Consider the following 17717-nt stretch of genomic DNA (forward strand, 5'->3'; position numbering starts at 1 on the left):
GTTTTGGACTGCATGCTCGTGGGAGGAAGCGGAAACGCAGAGGAAACTACAGTGGCTTAGATACACCAAAAATAAAAAAATCGAACGTGCCGATTTTAACGTTTTTAACATCGTTTTATCCAGAAAATTCGGTTACGGATTCAACACAGCTGAACTGCGTGTAAAAATAATAAAATAAATAAATACAGATGTTACTATTTACAAAGATAGTTAATATGCATTTGCCACAGTAGGCAGGACTTTGCACAATATTGGAAGAATAGATGTACTATAACATAGACAGGAAAACCAATTGCACATGGAAAACTCTTATCAAAAGTATTAATAGTAAAATAAAGGAATACTCTGGTGTTGACAACTCCATGTGGGACTCCTGGATGAATGCCTTTGGAAAATTCAGAGCTCTGGTGTCCTCAATGTCCTTTGAATCAGTATTTAAATTCAACCAAATTGCCGCGTAGTCTCTACTTTTAAAGTGCAATTACCATGACAGATTTAAGGCCACAAAATCAATGCCATTTCGATAAATTAAGAGTTAAGACAAAGGTCATGGAATATAGTCAGCTTGTTGGCAGACTCTTTCTGTTCAAATTAACCTCATGAAAGTGTTTAAAAATAGAGCTCCACAATTAGTGTACCATTAATTTGATCTTCAAGACATACAAAAAGTCAGGTCTACACTCGACTCGATGAAAGACTGGATGTGTAGGATCTACACGTCGTAGAAGTCAATGTGATCTCCTGATTGGTATTTGTCTTCCAGCAGCAGCGTCATCAGCTGGCCTTCATCAGACATGTCTGAAAAGTCTTTCCTTAAGCTCAACTCCCCCGTTTTGGTCCTGGCTAATAATTGCATGTCTGTGTCCAACTGACCTGGTTAAATGCAAAAAAGAGAGAAAACACATTTAAGAAAATAAGCCAAACTTGTCATTGTTGTGAGTGAGGTACCAAATGCAGAATATCTGCACATTGACGATGGCATATGCTTCTGTGTTTAGTGAACTTTTCTTCAGTTGGCTACATTAAATACAGTGGAACCCCCAAAAAATGTTTTTCACAGTGCTTAACTTTCTATAAATACACGGTATATGACAGTTATAAATTATGATATAATACTAGAGCTGAATAATGAATCGAATTTAAATCGACATTGCAATGTTATACATTATAAAAATGTAATTTTGAAATTTTAGAGGCTGCAATTTGGAAAAAAATGCTTCATTTTGGTTGCTTGGCTTTATTTATATACACCTGATTTTAGTGATTTATCAATTACTAACTTAATGTTTACGCCACAACCAGAATTTTGTGAAGTCGTTGTAGTGAATGCTTAAAAAGGAAGTCAACAACCCAAACATTATTTTCTTCACAAGAATATGTTGTATGCGCCCCCACTAGTCTAAACTCAGCATTCTGATTAACACTCCATTTGTGGAATATGAGTTAAAGAGGGAGCCCTGAACAGTTATGTCATTTTCAGTCGACAGAAGTGACAAAATGGCCGACCCCGGAGATGGCTAAAAACGAGTGGATTAACTCTTATTCCACAAACGCATTCTTTTTCAGAATATCTTGTGGGTCTTGCATAGAACATATTCTTGAAAAAAATATATTTGGGTTGATTTCCCTTTAAGCAGCAAAATCCACCTATTTTTAGCCATATCAGGGCGCGGCCATTTTGTCACTTGCTGTCAACTGAAAATCATATCACAGTTGCTCAGAAGTCTTGTAACAACCAATCACGGTTCACCTATTTTCATTTTCAGTCAACAGCAAGTGACAAGATGACTGCCCCATGAGATGGTTAAAAATGGATGGATTTTGCTGCTTAAAGCGGAAGTCAACCCAAACATATTTTTTTCCAGAATGTGTTCCCAGCAGGCCCACTAGTTGAAACACAGCATTATGATTAATTTTGTATTTGTGGAATATAAAATTAAGCAGCAAAATGCACTCATTTTTAGCCATCTCCGCGGGCGGCCATTTTGTCTTCTGTCGACTGAAAATGACATCACAACTGCTCACAATGACCAATCACTGTTGACCTGTTTTCTGAATCTGACCCGTGATAGTCGTTGTGAGCAGTTGTGATGTCAGTTTCAGTCGACAGAAGACACAATGGCCGCCCCCAGAGATGCCTAAAAATGAGTGGATAAACACTTATTCCAGAAACGCAATATTTATCAGAATGCCCTGTTTCAACTAGTGGCCTTGCATGAAACATATTCTTGAAAAAAAATGTTTGCGTTGACTTCCCCTTTAACTCATATTCCACAAACGTAATGTTAATCAGAATATGAAGTTTAGACTAGTGGAGCTGCATAGAAAACATTATTGTAAAGAGCATTTTGGCGTTGCCTTCCCCTTTACAAGACTGCAAATCAAAGTCTAGTAAGTTAACAACTGTAATTGAAGTAGATAAACAGTCTTTCATATCAATTTATGGTTCATTTGCCTATAAACCTACATTATGAAAAAAATATATAAAAAAAATATTTGTTTAATAAATCTGATGGGTTTTCTTGTAATACAGATTAATTTATTCCATGTGTTTGTTAAAAGAAATACACAAGAAGAAACCTTGAAAAAAAATAATATTGGATCTCAGTCGGAATTTTGAAAAATAAATCGCAATTGGATTATTTTTCAAAACTTTTCAGCCCCACTAAATACATATACATATACATAAATGTAAACAAACCCCCACCTGGAGCATAGTTGAGCACACGCAGGTCTGGCTCCTCTTCTGCCAGAACCTTGAACATCATATCTCGGGCGGCCTTGCCAGTGCAGTACAGCACCCAGGAGCAGAATGGCTTCAAGGCGCACAGTGAGGAGATGTTGATCACGCTGCGGCGCAGACCTGACTGCTTTGGAAAGGCCTGCAGCACGCTGGCAGTGAGGCACAAAGCAGATTTGACGCTGAAAGATAGGTAGGAGTCCACCTCGGCCATGTTGGTGAAGCTTTTGGAGGAACGGGACACGTCACCGAGAGCGGCTGAGAAGACAGAGTGAGGCCAAATATTTAACTTGGCAAAAAGATGATTACAAAACATCAATTCTCTCTAATTGCAATTTATAGCGTGTCCAATTAACAGGAAACTGTTAATTGGACACTCTATAAATTCCGTGTGCTCTGCGCTTGGCTGGCAACCAATTCAAGGTGTACCCTGCCTACTGCCAGAAGACACCTGGGATAGGCTCCAGCACGCCTGTGGCCCTTGTGAGGATAAGCAGATTGGATAATGGATGGATGGATGGATGAATAAATAAAAACATAACTGCCATTATAAACTGGATAAACAAAGCAATAAATGTTTTTAATGACCTTATAGTTTATTTTGCTATATGAGTAAAAATATTGTTAAATGAATGCCTCTCTGACAGTATCAATTAAAATGTATGTAAACATTACGTTGATATGCAGGCTATAATAACACTGGCCGATTTGAACTACATAAAAAAAAAAATCTGCTTCAAGGTTTTTTTTGCACTGATTCTGAATCTGCCGTCGTTTTTCTTTAGCAAATTAGGTTTTCATAATCATGATCAGTCGTTATTTTAAACGATGCTTAAAAATGGTGTTTTGCAAATATGTGAAATCTGAGACCTGTTTTACAACTTGAACATTTTTTACATACTGTATAAGGTATGACGTCAGTTCCAAATGAACATCTGCCAAACAGCTGGTGCCAATTTAGGCAGAACGATGAGCTTACCAGCGTTATTAACAAGGATAACATGTTCTATGTCGGGTGAAAACGCCTCTTTGGCGGTCCGGACGACCATCTCCGGTGCTTCCATGAGGGACAGATCCAACACCACGCACCGAACCTCCAGGTCCGACTCGACCAGCTCTGTCTGAAGAGTCCGCAGGTCGTCACCGGATCGGGCCACCAGGACGAACACCGACCTGGACTTAATTCATTCCTGTGCCGGGGTGGGTCTTAGCATACCAGGGTTCCCCAACCTATGGGCGACGGGCCACTTTGGACCGGGCCGCGGCGGGCCGCACAGATGAAAGAATGAAAGAAAAAAAAGTATAGTACTTCCGGTTTATTTATTATGAGAGGCCGAAAAACATTTTATTTTGAAAAGTGACCGGATTCTCTCCGTTATATCCATCTATGACTGACTCTTAACGCATGTCAAGTTGTCTCCGTTGCGTAACGCTAATATTAAATGCACAAGCTAGCAAATAAGTAAAATAAACAGACGGATTTGGAAATTGAATTTATGGCATTCATGCTGCCAGTGGACGTACTAAATGCCAATATGTAGTATTATGTCATAGTATTTATTGGAAATGTAGGAGTCACTGCCAGGATTATAAATACCAAGAACAAAACATAACATAGAGTTGGGGAGGGCGTCATTTGAATTTCAATGATTCCGGTTTGATTCCAGTTACAAATGATTCTCAATTTCGATTCTTTTCAGGATGTCCAAACTACGGTCATTCATTTTTAGCTGCTCACAGCACACTAATTGAACTGGAGTGATTCCTAATGCTAATGGCATTAGGAATGCTGATGCTAATGGTATTAGGAATGCTGATGCTAATGGCATTAGGAATCACCCGTCTATTGAGTATTGCGTTCTTGATTCTTTGTGCATACCTACATCATTAATAGCACTGATTCTTTGCTAAGGGGAAGCTGGATCTTATCCTATGCTATGCTATCCTATCCTATCCTATCGCAGCTGTATTATAGTGAGTGGCGGTGTACACCATGCACTGATGACCAGCCAATCACATTACAGTACTCACAGAGAGAGAAATGACAATCATTCATGCTCACATTCAGGCCAATGGGCAATTTAGAATATTCAATTGACCTTACATGCAGTGTGAGAAATCTAGAGTACCGACAGAGAGGCCATATAAACACAAGGACCATGACACATAATGAACACAATGCAAACATAACTTTATTTTGCTGATAAATCTTAATAATTTCCATTTAACAGTCTTTAAAATGTTTGCCTCCCATATAGTGTTTATCTGTGTCATACCTTAAAAGATTTCATATTGATTATAAAAAATGTCAATGTCCATACATGCATTTTTAATATAGTAATTATAAATAGTAATAGTAGGCAATAGCAGCCTTTAAGGATGTTACTTTTAACAGTATTTTAAGCTATAATATTAATTGGTGAAAAAAAGATCATTATAATGTGTGGTCTGACACTGTTATAGCCTGCAGCCTGCTTTTTTTGAGAGTTTTTGGCTTTATTTTAAAAATAAAACACTTCACTTTCACTTCCATTGTCGAATTGCACACAAAGCTATGCGCACACACACACACAATCCTTCCATGAAGATATTATGATATTACATTAATGAGCATTCAGTCATTCATGTGATAAATTAAAAAAAAACAAAAAAAACCACTAATCCTAGGTATGTAATTAAAGCAAACAGTCTTGGTTATTTTCAATGGAAGAGGAATGTATTAAATTCATCACTGGTTGAACAAGATAAAAACCAATGGTAGTGTGAAATCAAAGCAACACCTCTGAAAACAAAACAGCATCAGTTGCACATGTTCAAAAGCTGGAGCAGATACTTAGGAAGAACTACATGCTTGATTCATTGTGACCACGTTTGTCATTTTCCAAATCACTATCCTGTGAAATGAGCTTGTAAGGTTTCTTCCTCTCTTTCTCCTCCAGCACAGAGTTTCCCATCTCCACATCCTTGCTGCGAAGCTCGTGCCGAGAGAGGAACTCTATGATTCCGGCTCCGATTGAATCCCCCAAAACGTTGGTGGTGGTACGCAGGCGGTCGCTGTCACAAAAAAGAAAGAGGGTGTTGAACGTCGCTGTTGACAACACTGATTCATCTACATTATATATTTTTAAATATCTAAATAAAACAATGCGAATATTGAATTTCTGTTCTGGTAATGTGGTTTAACCATTGTTACCCATTAACCAGTTTTAAGTCTGATTTACAAACAAATACTGCCCTCTGTTGTTTCCTAACAATGTAAATAATGTTCTGTACTATTATGTCCTACAATCCTCTATAAAAAGGATAGATGTTCATATTTGGATCATCCTAGTTGAGGAGACAGGGATTTTCCACATTGCCCCAGTTAACGAGCAATTTCTGAGAAGGGTCTTCTAATTGGAATTATTAATTTGGGAAACCTAATTATGTTTCTATGTTAAAACTCACTCCAGAAAATATTCAACACAAAGGGAAAGATATAGAGCAGGACTTCAGGGAGAATGGAAAAGTGTGTCACTAGGTGGTAGTAGAGATGGGGATACTTTTGGCCTTGAAAGTGACAAAGATGATTCATGTCCGCATGTGAATGCAGTCTCTGCTCTTCACTGTCACATGATTACATTTTTGAATGCGCAGCATACTCACAGGAACCAATCAACTGCAATGATCAGAGTGATGTCATCAGTAGGAAGTCCAACAGAGGTCAATACAATCACCATAGTGACCAGGCCTGCTTGTGGGATCCCAGCAGCTCCGATACTCGCTGCAGTTGCTGTAATACTTGATTAAAGAGGAGACAATTAATTCGTATATATTTATTATTCTTTACTCAGGTCCTCCTTTACTCATTCTTACCTAATGGTAATGATCTGACCAAAGTTCATCTCCATGTTGTTGACTTGGGCAATAAAAATGGCCGCCAGAGCTTCATAGAGAGCGGTGCCATCCATGTTGATGGTGGCACCCACGGGTAACACGAAGCGAGTAATTCGCTTGTCTATTTTGTTGTTCTCCTCCAGACATTTGAATGTGACAGGCAGGGTGGCTGAGCTGCGAGATGACAGCACGCAAATGAGGCGCGATGGCAGCAAAGCAGACCTTAGTTAGGAATATTAGAGATCATTAAAATGAATTGATTGTTAGATTCAGGCCTCACCTGGAAGAGGTGCCCAACGCAGTTATGAGAGCTTGCAGAAGCCCAGCAATGAAAATGAAAGGGTTCTGCCGAGTGATGACAAAATACAGGGTGGGAAGAATAAGAATGGCATGGATCATTAGACCAATGATAACTGTGATGGTATACATGCCCAACTGGCCACCCATTTGTGTAAGGTCATCCATCTCCACTATTTTTCCTGCAATGAGGAACAGGATACCAATGGGAGCATACCTGACAGCAGAAGGAGGTCAAGTTAAGACAAATGTGGTTGAAAGGCAAATTGAACAGGAAGTGTAAATGCAAGTCCTACCACATGATGATAGCGACCAGCTGCATGATTGCTTCGTTGAGGCTGTCAAAGAAATCCCTCAGGAGTTGGCCTTGCTCCTTCATGTTGCCAATTATCAGCCCGAAGCACATAGAGAAGACCACCAACCCTAGTGCATTCACTCCGTTCACCTGACCAGGCACTGGTATCACTTCCTCTCGGGTGATCTCCATGACTTCCTGGGTGCCGTTGGTTGTATTAAAGAAGGTGTCGTTCACTGTCATGGTCACATGAATGACTCGTTTTCCATATTTGGTTTTGAACTGGACGAAGAGATGATAAAGGACCTTGGTTAGGAAGGCAAGCCGACCGCAGTCAGTACTTTTGCACGCATTACACTGTCATGATTAAATCCATCCATTAACCCATCTATCCAACCATTTTCTAACAGACTCAACTTGCATTGACATACAGTGCTTTGAAAAAGTATTTTCCCCCTTACTGATTTCTGATCAGTATCACACTAAAATGCTTTGGATCATCAAGCTAATTTTATTGTCTCACAAAGACAACCCAAGTAAAATCATAATTCAGTTTCATAATGACCATTTCATGTGAAAAAGATCCAAACCTATCGGGACCTATGTGAAAAAGTAAGTACTGTATGAGTTAACTGGTATTACCTGCCATTTTCGAAAGTTGAGTTAAATCTAATTGGTCACACCAAGGCCTGATTACCTGCAGATTTGTAGAATCAAGACATTTCTTAAATAATACCTGCCGCATAAGATGAAGTAGGCTACAAGATTTCAAAAAGAACGCGTCGTACCACAATCCAAAGAAAGTCAAGAACAAAGGAGAAATAAAGTCACTGAACTTTATCAGTTTGCGAAAAGATTTCATTCAAAGCCATTCCCAAGGCTGTGGGACTCTGACGAACCACAGTCGGAGCCATTATCCACAAGTGGAGAAAACTGGGAACAGAGGTAAACCTTACCAGGAGTAGTCAGCCCCACAAAATGACTTCAAGAGTGCAGTGATGACTCACCCAGGGGGTCACAAAAGAACTCAGAGAGGGCATCTAAAGAACCGCAGGCCTTACTGGTCACAGACAGTGCTTACGGCACACACATCAAAAACCACTATTGACCAAAATAAAGAACATAAAAGGTTTGCCTCGCATTCTCCAAAAAACATCTTGATGGATTCCAAATGTTAAGAAATAATCTGTGGATTCACAAGACTAAATTTGTTGAAATTTTGGAAGATGTGCGGTACTTATATTTGGCAGAAAAATAATACAGCTTTTGATAAAACAGAACATCATCCCAGTCAACAGTCAAACATGGCTGTGACAGTTTGATGATACGAGGCTCCTTCAGGACCTGGACGCCATGCTGAGATTAATGAAACAAAGAATTCTGCTGTCCACCAGAAATTTCTGCATTCAAAAATGTGCCCATCACTTCTTTCCCTCAAGCTGAAGCGTCGGGTTATGCAGCAGGATGACTCGAAACATACATGCAAGTCCGAATCTCAATGAGGGTTTTGGAGAGGTCAAGTCAAATTCTGCACCTATATCCAATTGAGATACTGTGGTATAAGCAGGAAGTTCATAAAAACCTTCTAATATGACTGAGTTGAAACAATTCTGTGATGACGAGTTTCCACTAAAATTCCTCTTCAGTGAAGCGAAAGACTCACCATCAGTTATTGCAAATGCTTCATTTAATTTATTACTGCCAAAGATGGTACAACTATTTATTAGGTTTGTATTTTTTTTCTTTTACTAATAAAATCATAATTTTGAAACTGAAGTTTATATTTACTTGGGTTGTCTTTGTGAGATGGTGAAATTGGTTTGATGATCTGAAACTGTGTGGAATTTGTGATTAATATCCCAAAATTAAATGAAATCCCAAAGCTACGTATGTGCTGTAACATTTTAGCATTTCCTCAGTTTACAATTCATCATTGTATCAATATACAAGGCAATTGGAAGGCAGAAGGCAATCCTTCTTTGACAATGGACAAATGACAAAGGATGACGTCTATGCTATGATCTTCAGGCAATGATGCTACACAATTTCCAAATCATTGCTTTCCTGACCATGTGTAGTTGCTAAAAGACGAAATCAATCCAAACATATTTTTTTAAACAATATGTTCTATGCAGGCAAGTTGAAATACGGCATTTTGATTAATATTGCATTTGTGGAATATAAATTAAGCAGCAAAATCCATCCGTTTACTAGCTCAGGGTGCGGCCATTTTGTCACTTCTGTCGACTGAAGATGACATCAAAGTTGCTTAGGGCTCAGATAACGACCAATCACGGCTCACCTGTTTTCTGAAGCTGAGCCGTGATTGGTCGTTATCACAGAAGTGACAAAATGGCCGCCACTTGCGCTAGCTAAAAACAGGTGGATTTCTCATATTCCACAAACGCAATATTAATCAGAATCCCATGTTTAGACTAGTGGACCTGCATAGAACATATTCTGGAAAAAAATATGCTAACATAGAAGTATTCAATCAATATTTTGGTCCTGAGAGATAATTCAGGGCGGCACGGTGGTCGACTGGTTAGCACGTCCGCCTCACAGTTCAGAGGTCGTGGGTTCGATCCCGGCTCCGGCCTCCCTGTGTGGAGTTTGCATGTTCTCCCCGTGCCTGCGTGGGTTTTCTCCGGGCACTCCGGTTTCCTCCCACATTCCAAAAACATGCATGGTAAGTTGATTGGATACTCTAAATTGGCCCTAGGTGTGATTGTGAGTGCGGATGTTTGTCTCTGTGTGCCCTGCGATTGGCTGGCAACCAATTCAGGGTGTCCCCCGCCTACTGCCCGAAGACAGCTGGGATAGGCTCCAGCACGCCCCGCGACCCTTGTGAGGAGAAGCGGTACAGATAATGGATGGATGGATGGAGATAATTCAGCTGTCACAAAATAGCTGCAAGTTTTATAATTTTGTTGAGGTCTGATTTGTTCAAAGCGACGATTCCAATATGTGATATAACGTGAAACAGAATTCTTTTGGTGGGTACACGCCAGCAAATGCAAAATATTGTCGGCTAACAAAAGGATTTTAATACACACGAGCATACTGAATGAAGACAGCTTTCTTCAATGTGTCATTATTAATTCTATGGCTCACCTGTTGTGTGCAGGCTTGGACCAAGTTTGGCGGAAACATATTTCTGAAAATGTAGTCAGTTAGAGATAGTTGAACTAAGTAATAATGTTTCATGTACGTTTGATAGTCTACTTTCTTACTTAACCGCGAGCTACCTGATCAAATCCAGAAAGGCATCTGCAGGACTGACTTGCTCTATCATCTGTTGCTTTCCAAACTCATCCTTAGATCCTTTTCCTGGGTGGATGATCAGGACAATGAGGATCCCAATGAAGACTGCAATAAAAGTAGTGGTCATGTAGTAAATCACAGCTCTCATGCCCATTTTCCCTGAGGCTTTGCTGTCCAATGCCGCCATTCCTAATGCACACAAGGATGGAAAAACAATAGAGTATTTAAGTATCTGGACATGAAAGCACCTCATAACCCATATAAACATTGGGAGAATGTATCAATACCACACAGAAAGGCTGTCAAAGATTTAAACTCTCCAGGGTAATCTACTTAACATACAAGTTCACGACTTTGATGCGTGCAAGCAAAAAAGACAACTTTTGGAATCTGCCATTGAACAGTAATACGCTCGTTGTAATCTAACCTCAGACGCATTTTAGAATCAGTGCCAAGTCAGATTAGAAAAATACAAACGACAACAAAATACAACACTGGTGCAATTTGGTAGAGTTAAAAACTGTAATGTCCTTATTTGCAAGTTAGCAGTTGATGGCCTGGAGGACAAAACTATTTTGGAACCCGGTAGTCGTGCACCAAATGCTGTGGAGCCTCTTTCCAGAGGCCAGTGGGGAGAACAGACAATACTGAGGATGTGAGGAGTCACTGCTGAAATTCAACGCTTCTGTGCCATGTCCTGGATGGAGGGCGGAGAAGTCCCAATGATCTTTTCTGCTATCCTCACGACTCTCTTCACAATATTCCTGCAGCCTCCACGCCACAGATGTGCACTTGGTCTCTATGATGCTTCTGTCGAATGTAGTGGGGATGGGCGGGGCCAAGTGGGCTTTCCTCATCTTTTACGCACGAAGTATGTGTATGAAGTTCAGGGACAACATCCATACATGGGCATTCTTCTCCTCCAGGTGTGAAAGGCTCATGTGGAGATCTTAGGAAGGAGATTAGAGATGATGTGCTTCTTCGCTAGATCCTCAAAACATTTCATCACAATTGAAGTGTGACAGGCCAGCAATCATTCGGGGACATTATTTGAGGGGTATTTTTGCACCGGCATGGTGGTGGCGCTCTTAAAATAGGATGGCACTATGACTTGGTCCAGCAAGTTGTAAAAAATGTCTGATAAAACACAAGTCAGCTTGTTTGTACATTCCCTGAACAACTGCACTGGTATTTCATCAGCATATGTAACACCATAACGTATATCCTGAAAGAATGACCTCTGCCAAGCCTCAGTCAGTGTGTCCGAGCGTGTCCACAGCGGGTTTGAATAGTAAGTTAGACAGCTAATTGTCTTTAAATAAAACTCATCCGTTAGCATCTCTCCCGCGGGGGCATCATGCACGTTTTTTTTGGGGGGGGGGGGGGTCGGAACGGGGCGAGGGCCGACAATGTTTATGAATATGGCCGGGGGTTCGCGGCCGCAAGGGTACCCAAGTCAAGGGTGGAGGGTCGTGGCCGGACGGGCAAAAAAGGGTCAAGTGCCCAGCTCTGCAAGGAAGTAACAATTCCACTGTAAACTAACAGACCTACACATCTCTTCCTATTGTCTTACACAAGAATATCTGGAAATATTTGATATCCTCCCTGCAAACCTCCCCTGACCCCCTCACCCCTAGTATGCCCTACAATCAAGTAAATGGCCCTGGCCTCTATTTGAGGAAATACAGAATCTAAGCTGAAGAAGTCTCCATGTGGCCTTAATAACTCATTCTGTCAAGACTTGGTACTGGAGAGTCAAGAGTCATCCCGATGGCAGACACAAAAAAATTGCAATAACTTGATAGAGAGATGCTCGTCAGGTTCCTGACTGCTGCTAAAGTGCCCTGCAGCAAGGCACAGAACCCAAGACACGGTGTGCAGTGTAGCACAGTTTCCTTGCGATAGCTCCCCTAAATTATATGGTCTAACACGATATATACTGCATGGCGTAATTTTTGGCCAGGCACGCCCAGACAGGCGCAACACGGGCCCAAAGACACCACAATAGATTTGCGCTGGCACGAAAATGAAGTTACGCCCGTTTTTACGCCACGCACACGGGCGCCAGTCCACCAAAATAGCGCCTTCGCCCTCTAAGCACTCACTATTCAGAAAAAAGCTTAACATCACTAAATGTCGGAAAAGCGTGACCAATCATCACCAACATTTTTGTGCACATCTCTACTTATGCCAACTGCAAATATTAGAACGATCGCCCCTAAAATGTAGATTTTATGGACATCAAAGGAAGGCTTAATGAAGAAAATGATTAATGTCCATAAAATCCAAAATATTTTGGAGATCATTCTAATAAATTCATAGGTTGAAGTGGGCATAAGTACAGATGTCCACATACATTTTGGTGATGATTGATCTCAGTTTTCTGACAAACTTTTCTCTATAGAACTCTACTCTAAGGAGTTGAAAAGGATTAATGTCCGTAAAAAGCAAAATTTCTGGGCACTCAGTCTGACACATTCAGCCATAGCCCTTTTCACAGATCTACAAATGCCACATAATCATTCAAAATGGGCCAAATTATGGTTCGTTTTTCTGTTATCCAGATGTATGACCACAACTGTGATTTTTACCTGTTATTAGACTGGAGACCAGTAAGGGGAGAACAAGCATCTGCAGCATTCTCATCAATAGTTCTCCAGGAAAAGAGAAGTACTTCACCTCTCGATAGGACATCTTGTAGGGACGCAATGCAAATCCCAGAATAATTCCTATAAATACAATGAAGATGTAGGACAGAGAGTCTCTATCATATGACTGATTAAATGCATTAGCTTTACCTTTCTATTTAGTTTGATGAGGCATACGTACCTACAATGACTGCACCAACCGTGAACAGAACAAAGGCATTCTTTTTTAGGAAGGTCTGGATGTCTTCTTTGGAGACCTCCTCCACTTTCCTCTTGGCCTTCATGGTGCGAATGTGGATGCCTTCTCTGAAACGCTGCATCCTGCTGCAGTGAACTACACATTTACAGTCAGTGATGTTGATAAGTGGCTTTGGATCACGCATTTATTGATTATTTATTTTTTATTTGATTGGTACATTGTAGATCAGAGTTGGGCAACTTGCTGGAGGGGGGGAGCACAATTTTTCATCAGTGCTACTTTATGGCCACATAGAATCATATGGACAAAATATGTGCATAGGTGCAAAATGCATGCTCTTATTAGACTTCAATTTTCATAATACATTGTATAAAAAATGGTTTGAAGAAAAAACAAAAGTAAAATTCCCAGTGCAAAGAGCTCTCTTGCAAAACAAAAAATACCATTAAAGGATGGCACAAACTGCTGAAGAAGAAACCGACATTGTGCAAGAACTCCCCCACAAAAATCAACTCACTCAAAATCGTCATTATCGAGGTATTATGTTTGTCCTCATTCCAAACCCGCCCAAAATATTTGGTCTTGTCAAGCTGCACACAAGTGCAGTATGAGACCCAGTGTAAGCACAACTAAACCATGTTTGCCATCTAGTGGTGAATGGTGATATTCCAACTAAAACTACAATGGATGCATATTTGCAGTTCGGCACTAACAAATTTGCATATTCTGTGATTTCTTTTTCTTTCTTTTTTTTCCTGATATTTTCAAATGTTTTTGCGGGATTTTTTTGAACACCCTGTTTTTCATGGAAAATGTATAATTAATGTTGATCATTTTTTTTGCAGAATTATGCAAGTGGGAGGTGGGAAGTGATGAAGATTTGAAAGGTCAACGACTGAAAGGGGCCTTAGAAAATAATATTGTGGGGGAACTCAAAGTGAGATTTTTTTCACGATGCCCTAAATCCCTGGTGGCACCCTGGCTGACATGTAATGTACTGTAAGTACCAACCAAGAGGAGACACACAAACGCCTAGCATTCAGCGGTTCACTTGCAGCTATGGCTACTTAAAATAATTTTGATTAAATAAAGCCATGAAGGCATAATGATTATGTAAGGGAAAGGATTCTCTATGTTGTCATACTGTATTATTAATTAGCGTATTTTCCGGACTATAAGTCTCGTTTTTTTTTCATAGTTTGGCCGGCAGGGCGACTTATACTCTGGAGCAATTTATGTGTGAAATTATTAACACATATCGTATCCCTTTCCTTTTCAAGGTAAGCAAACAATACACCAAATAACCACAGGAGGGCATTCTAAGGCTGCATATAAACCCGCATTACATATTGACTTTACAACGGGCAGGATAACCTGTAGTGTATATCATTTCACATGTTATTGTAACCCACATAAAGAAACATAAAGATAAATCCTAAAAGCTATTAAAATGCATGAATAATTTCAACGGTTAACATCTAATATTGTGTTAAATAAGTAATTAAAATAGTATGATAAAAAGACAATTTGGCTGTCTATCAATCCATCTATACAAAATAGTGTACTGTTCCTTTAAAAGGCGCCGTGCCTGGCAATGGTATTGCATCATCAGCCAGCCACACACACACACACACACACACACACACACACGCATGCAGCGGAGGAGACGAACAAAAGATAATTACGACCGAATACAAAAATACTTTTGGAGACTTGGAAACATTCTACATGGTCTGCGATAAATAAAAGTTTATTTAATCGATCTACGACCGTTTTGGTGGGTTTAAAGTTATCTTACCGTAACTTTCTTGTAATACTACATGTGTGGATGTTAGCTAAATGTTACCATCGTAGCTCGGTGGAAATGATGTGTACTAAGCGCACAATTTTATTAATTTGATTTATATGGACACATTTATTTACGTTACGCGACAGAGACAACTTAGATTCCGAGAGGGGGTGGAGGGGTGTGGGGGGTGACTTATACTCCAGTGCTACATATATGTTTTTTTTTCTTCTGTATTATGCATTTTATGGCTTGTGCGACTTGTACTCTGGAGCGACGTATAGTCCGTAAAATACAGGGGTAGGTAGCCTATGAATGAACGCTGTATTTTCAGTAACATCCAACTCAATAAAAAATTAATCAAAAACAAAATAGTACAATTTATTACTTGTCCATAATGCCTGCCTTACAGAGGTTTTTACACCCACACGCACACACACCCACACACACGCACACACATCACTGCACACACAAACACACGATGTGTAAAAGTAACACCCACGTGTGTATGAAATTCATCATAATGTGACTTATGAGGTTTTGTCCGGACACCAGCGAGATATATATATATATATATATATATATATATATATATATATATATATATATATATATATATATATATGTGTACAATATGCACACACACAGAATGCTAATGATTCACAAGCACCCAATTCAATTCGCAACATGCAAGCCGGTCAGTTTAGTGGATATGTCATATGATAGTAGTCACATACCTCTGAAAATTTGCTGTTTGGTTCTTCTCAGCTGAGGGCTACGCTGCAGGTGTGCTGAGAGAAGTCGTTTGGGTTCTTTTAGGAACAGCGTGGTGAGCTGCAGAACACAAACTATGAGGAGAGACGGTGCTCTGCTACTCATACTATAATTGGGAGGAGAGAGAGCAAAAGGGACAGGGCGGGAGACCAAAGAAGACAAATTAGAAAATGATCCTCCTAATGGTCGCTTATCCCAGTGACACATTTTCAGGCAAAACTTACAGTTATGTCAGCTCATCCTGCATTACGGTCTTTTCCTCCTTTTATGTTGAATTCCCTCTGCTTGCTGCTTTGATGCAGCCGTTTCTACCATAGAGAATAGAATACAGTTTTAAAGGATACACATTGCCTCACTGGGGACATGTTATAGTTTAAGTCATTTCCACAGAGAATATGACATGCCACAATTAGCTATAAAAAAGAAATAGAGCTTCTGCCTTCATGACCTCACCATACGGAACAATAGTCCCTGAAAAAGAATACCCCTAAAATTGGGATGTGTTGCTTTTTTAAAATTTTAAATATTCAAAATTGGGTTCTCATCGAAACAAAAACAATTTAACAATCTTACAGTAACCTCTCAACAATGTGAGTGGTGCTCATGTTTAAATTTGTGGGAAAATCTAATTTAGGTTTTCAAAAATATGTATTTTAATGGGCGGCACGGTGGTCGACTGGTTAGCACGTCCGCCTCACAGTTCAGAGGTCGTGGGTTAGATTCCGGCCTCCCTGTGTGGAGTTTGCATGTTCTCCCCGTGCCTGCGTGGGTTTTCTCCGGGTACTCCAGTTTCCTCCCACATTCCAAAAACATGCATGGTAAGTTGATTGAACTCTATAAATTGCCCCTAGGTGAGATTGTGAGTGTGGACGTTTGTCTATGTGTGCCCTGCGATTGGCTGGCAACCAATTCAGGGTGTCCCCCGCCTACTGCCCGAAGCCGGCTGGGAGAGGCTCCAGCACGCCCGCGACCCTTATGAGGATAAGCGGTATCGATAATGGATGGATGGATGGAATAAGAGTTAATCCACCTGTTTTTAGTTGGGCGGCCATTATGTCATGTCTTTCAATTGAAAATGATATCACAGTTGCTCAGCGCTCACGTAACGACCTGTTTTCTGAAACTGAGCCATGATTGGTCGTTATTTGAGCCCTCAGCGCATTTGTGATGTCATTTTCAGTCGACAGAAGTAATAAAATGGCCGACCCCCTGAGATGGTAAAAAATGGATGGATTTTACAACTTAACTCATATATGACAAACACAATGCTGCGTTTTAAGGGCAAGCAAGGAAAGTCTATTTAATCCAAGCAGTCTGTATGTAACCATACGATTTATCTGTATGTACAGTATTTATGTATATGCTGGAGCTACGTATGATACAAGCTAAAAATTAGCTGGATATGTGCATTTGGATTCTGACTTTGGGTCATGAGCCGCATCGCGTCATTCTATGTCTAGGCGTCGGCCGAATGAGCCGTCGGCAGGATGACCGACCCCGTGAAGGGCGACTGCTGCCACCACGGTGTCCCAGATGCCGCGCAGCTGTGGAGATCTGTGGGAATTGGCCCAGAGTCGCCGCTGCCAACGCTTGCCGGCCGGGACGAAGCGAACCGAGGAGCTGAGCGCGACTGGGGGCAAGCTAATGTGCTATTGCTACGCATCTTAGGCGGCAGGAGCTTGAGGCTGCGCGCCATGCGCGCACAAATTTTTTTTTATTCGGTCGTACTTTGTTTGTATCTCTTCCGCGCGGCTAACTAGGAATCGAAACTTAGCACCGACATTCTAAATTCTGACCGGTTCCAGGTGAACCGGAATGATGGAACTGATTCCACTCGA

At 40.5% G+C, this 17717-nt stretch overlaps 2 protein-coding genes across 3 annotated transcripts; both read right to left on the reverse strand.

The window, feature by feature from the left end:
• Positions 1-712: 712 nt before the first annotated feature.
• On the reverse strand, positions 713-5273 carry LOC147135134 (sepiapterin reductase-like). Its single transcript, XM_086054265.1, has 4 exons — positions 5262-5273; positions 3720-3918; positions 2708-2998; positions 713-873 (listed from the first exon to the last, which is right to left on the reverse strand). The coding sequence occupies exons 1-4, from the start codon at positions 5271-5273 to the stop codon at positions 713-715; spliced, it is 663 nt and encodes a 220-aa protein (XP_085910391.1).
• Positions 4915-16122, reverse strand: LOC147135135 (excitatory amino acid transporter 1-like). 2 transcript variants are annotated; one of them, XM_086052943.1, is made up of 11 exons: positions 16104-16122; positions 15843-15985; positions 13302-13454; positions 13064-13201; positions 10457-10661; positions 10323-10365; positions 7210-7490; positions 6897-7130; positions 6596-6790; positions 6386-6520; positions 4915-5794 (listed from the first exon to the last, which is right to left on the reverse strand). In XM_086052943.1, exons 2-11 carry the CDS (start codon positions 15982-15984, stop codon positions 5584-5586), a joined length of 1737 nt encoding a protein of 578 aa, XP_085909069.1. In that variant the 5' UTR covers position 15985; positions 16104-16122; the 3' UTR covers positions 4915-5583. The 2 variants fall into 2 exon arrangements, with proteins under 2 accessions (XP_085909069.1, XP_085909070.1); XM_086052944.1 differs by lacking the exon at positions 16104-16122 and having other exon boundaries at positions 15843-15999.
• Between the last annotated feature and the right edge of the window lie 1595 nt (positions 16123-17717).

The sequence above is a fragment of the Filicampus tigris genome, chromosome 15, assembly GCF_054856515.1.
Source record: "Filicampus tigris isolate MCC_2025a chromosome 15, RoL_Ftig_1.0, whole genome shotgun sequence".
Classification (NCBI taxonomy): Eukaryota; Metazoa; Chordata; class Actinopteri; order Syngnathiformes; family Syngnathidae; genus Filicampus; species Filicampus tigris.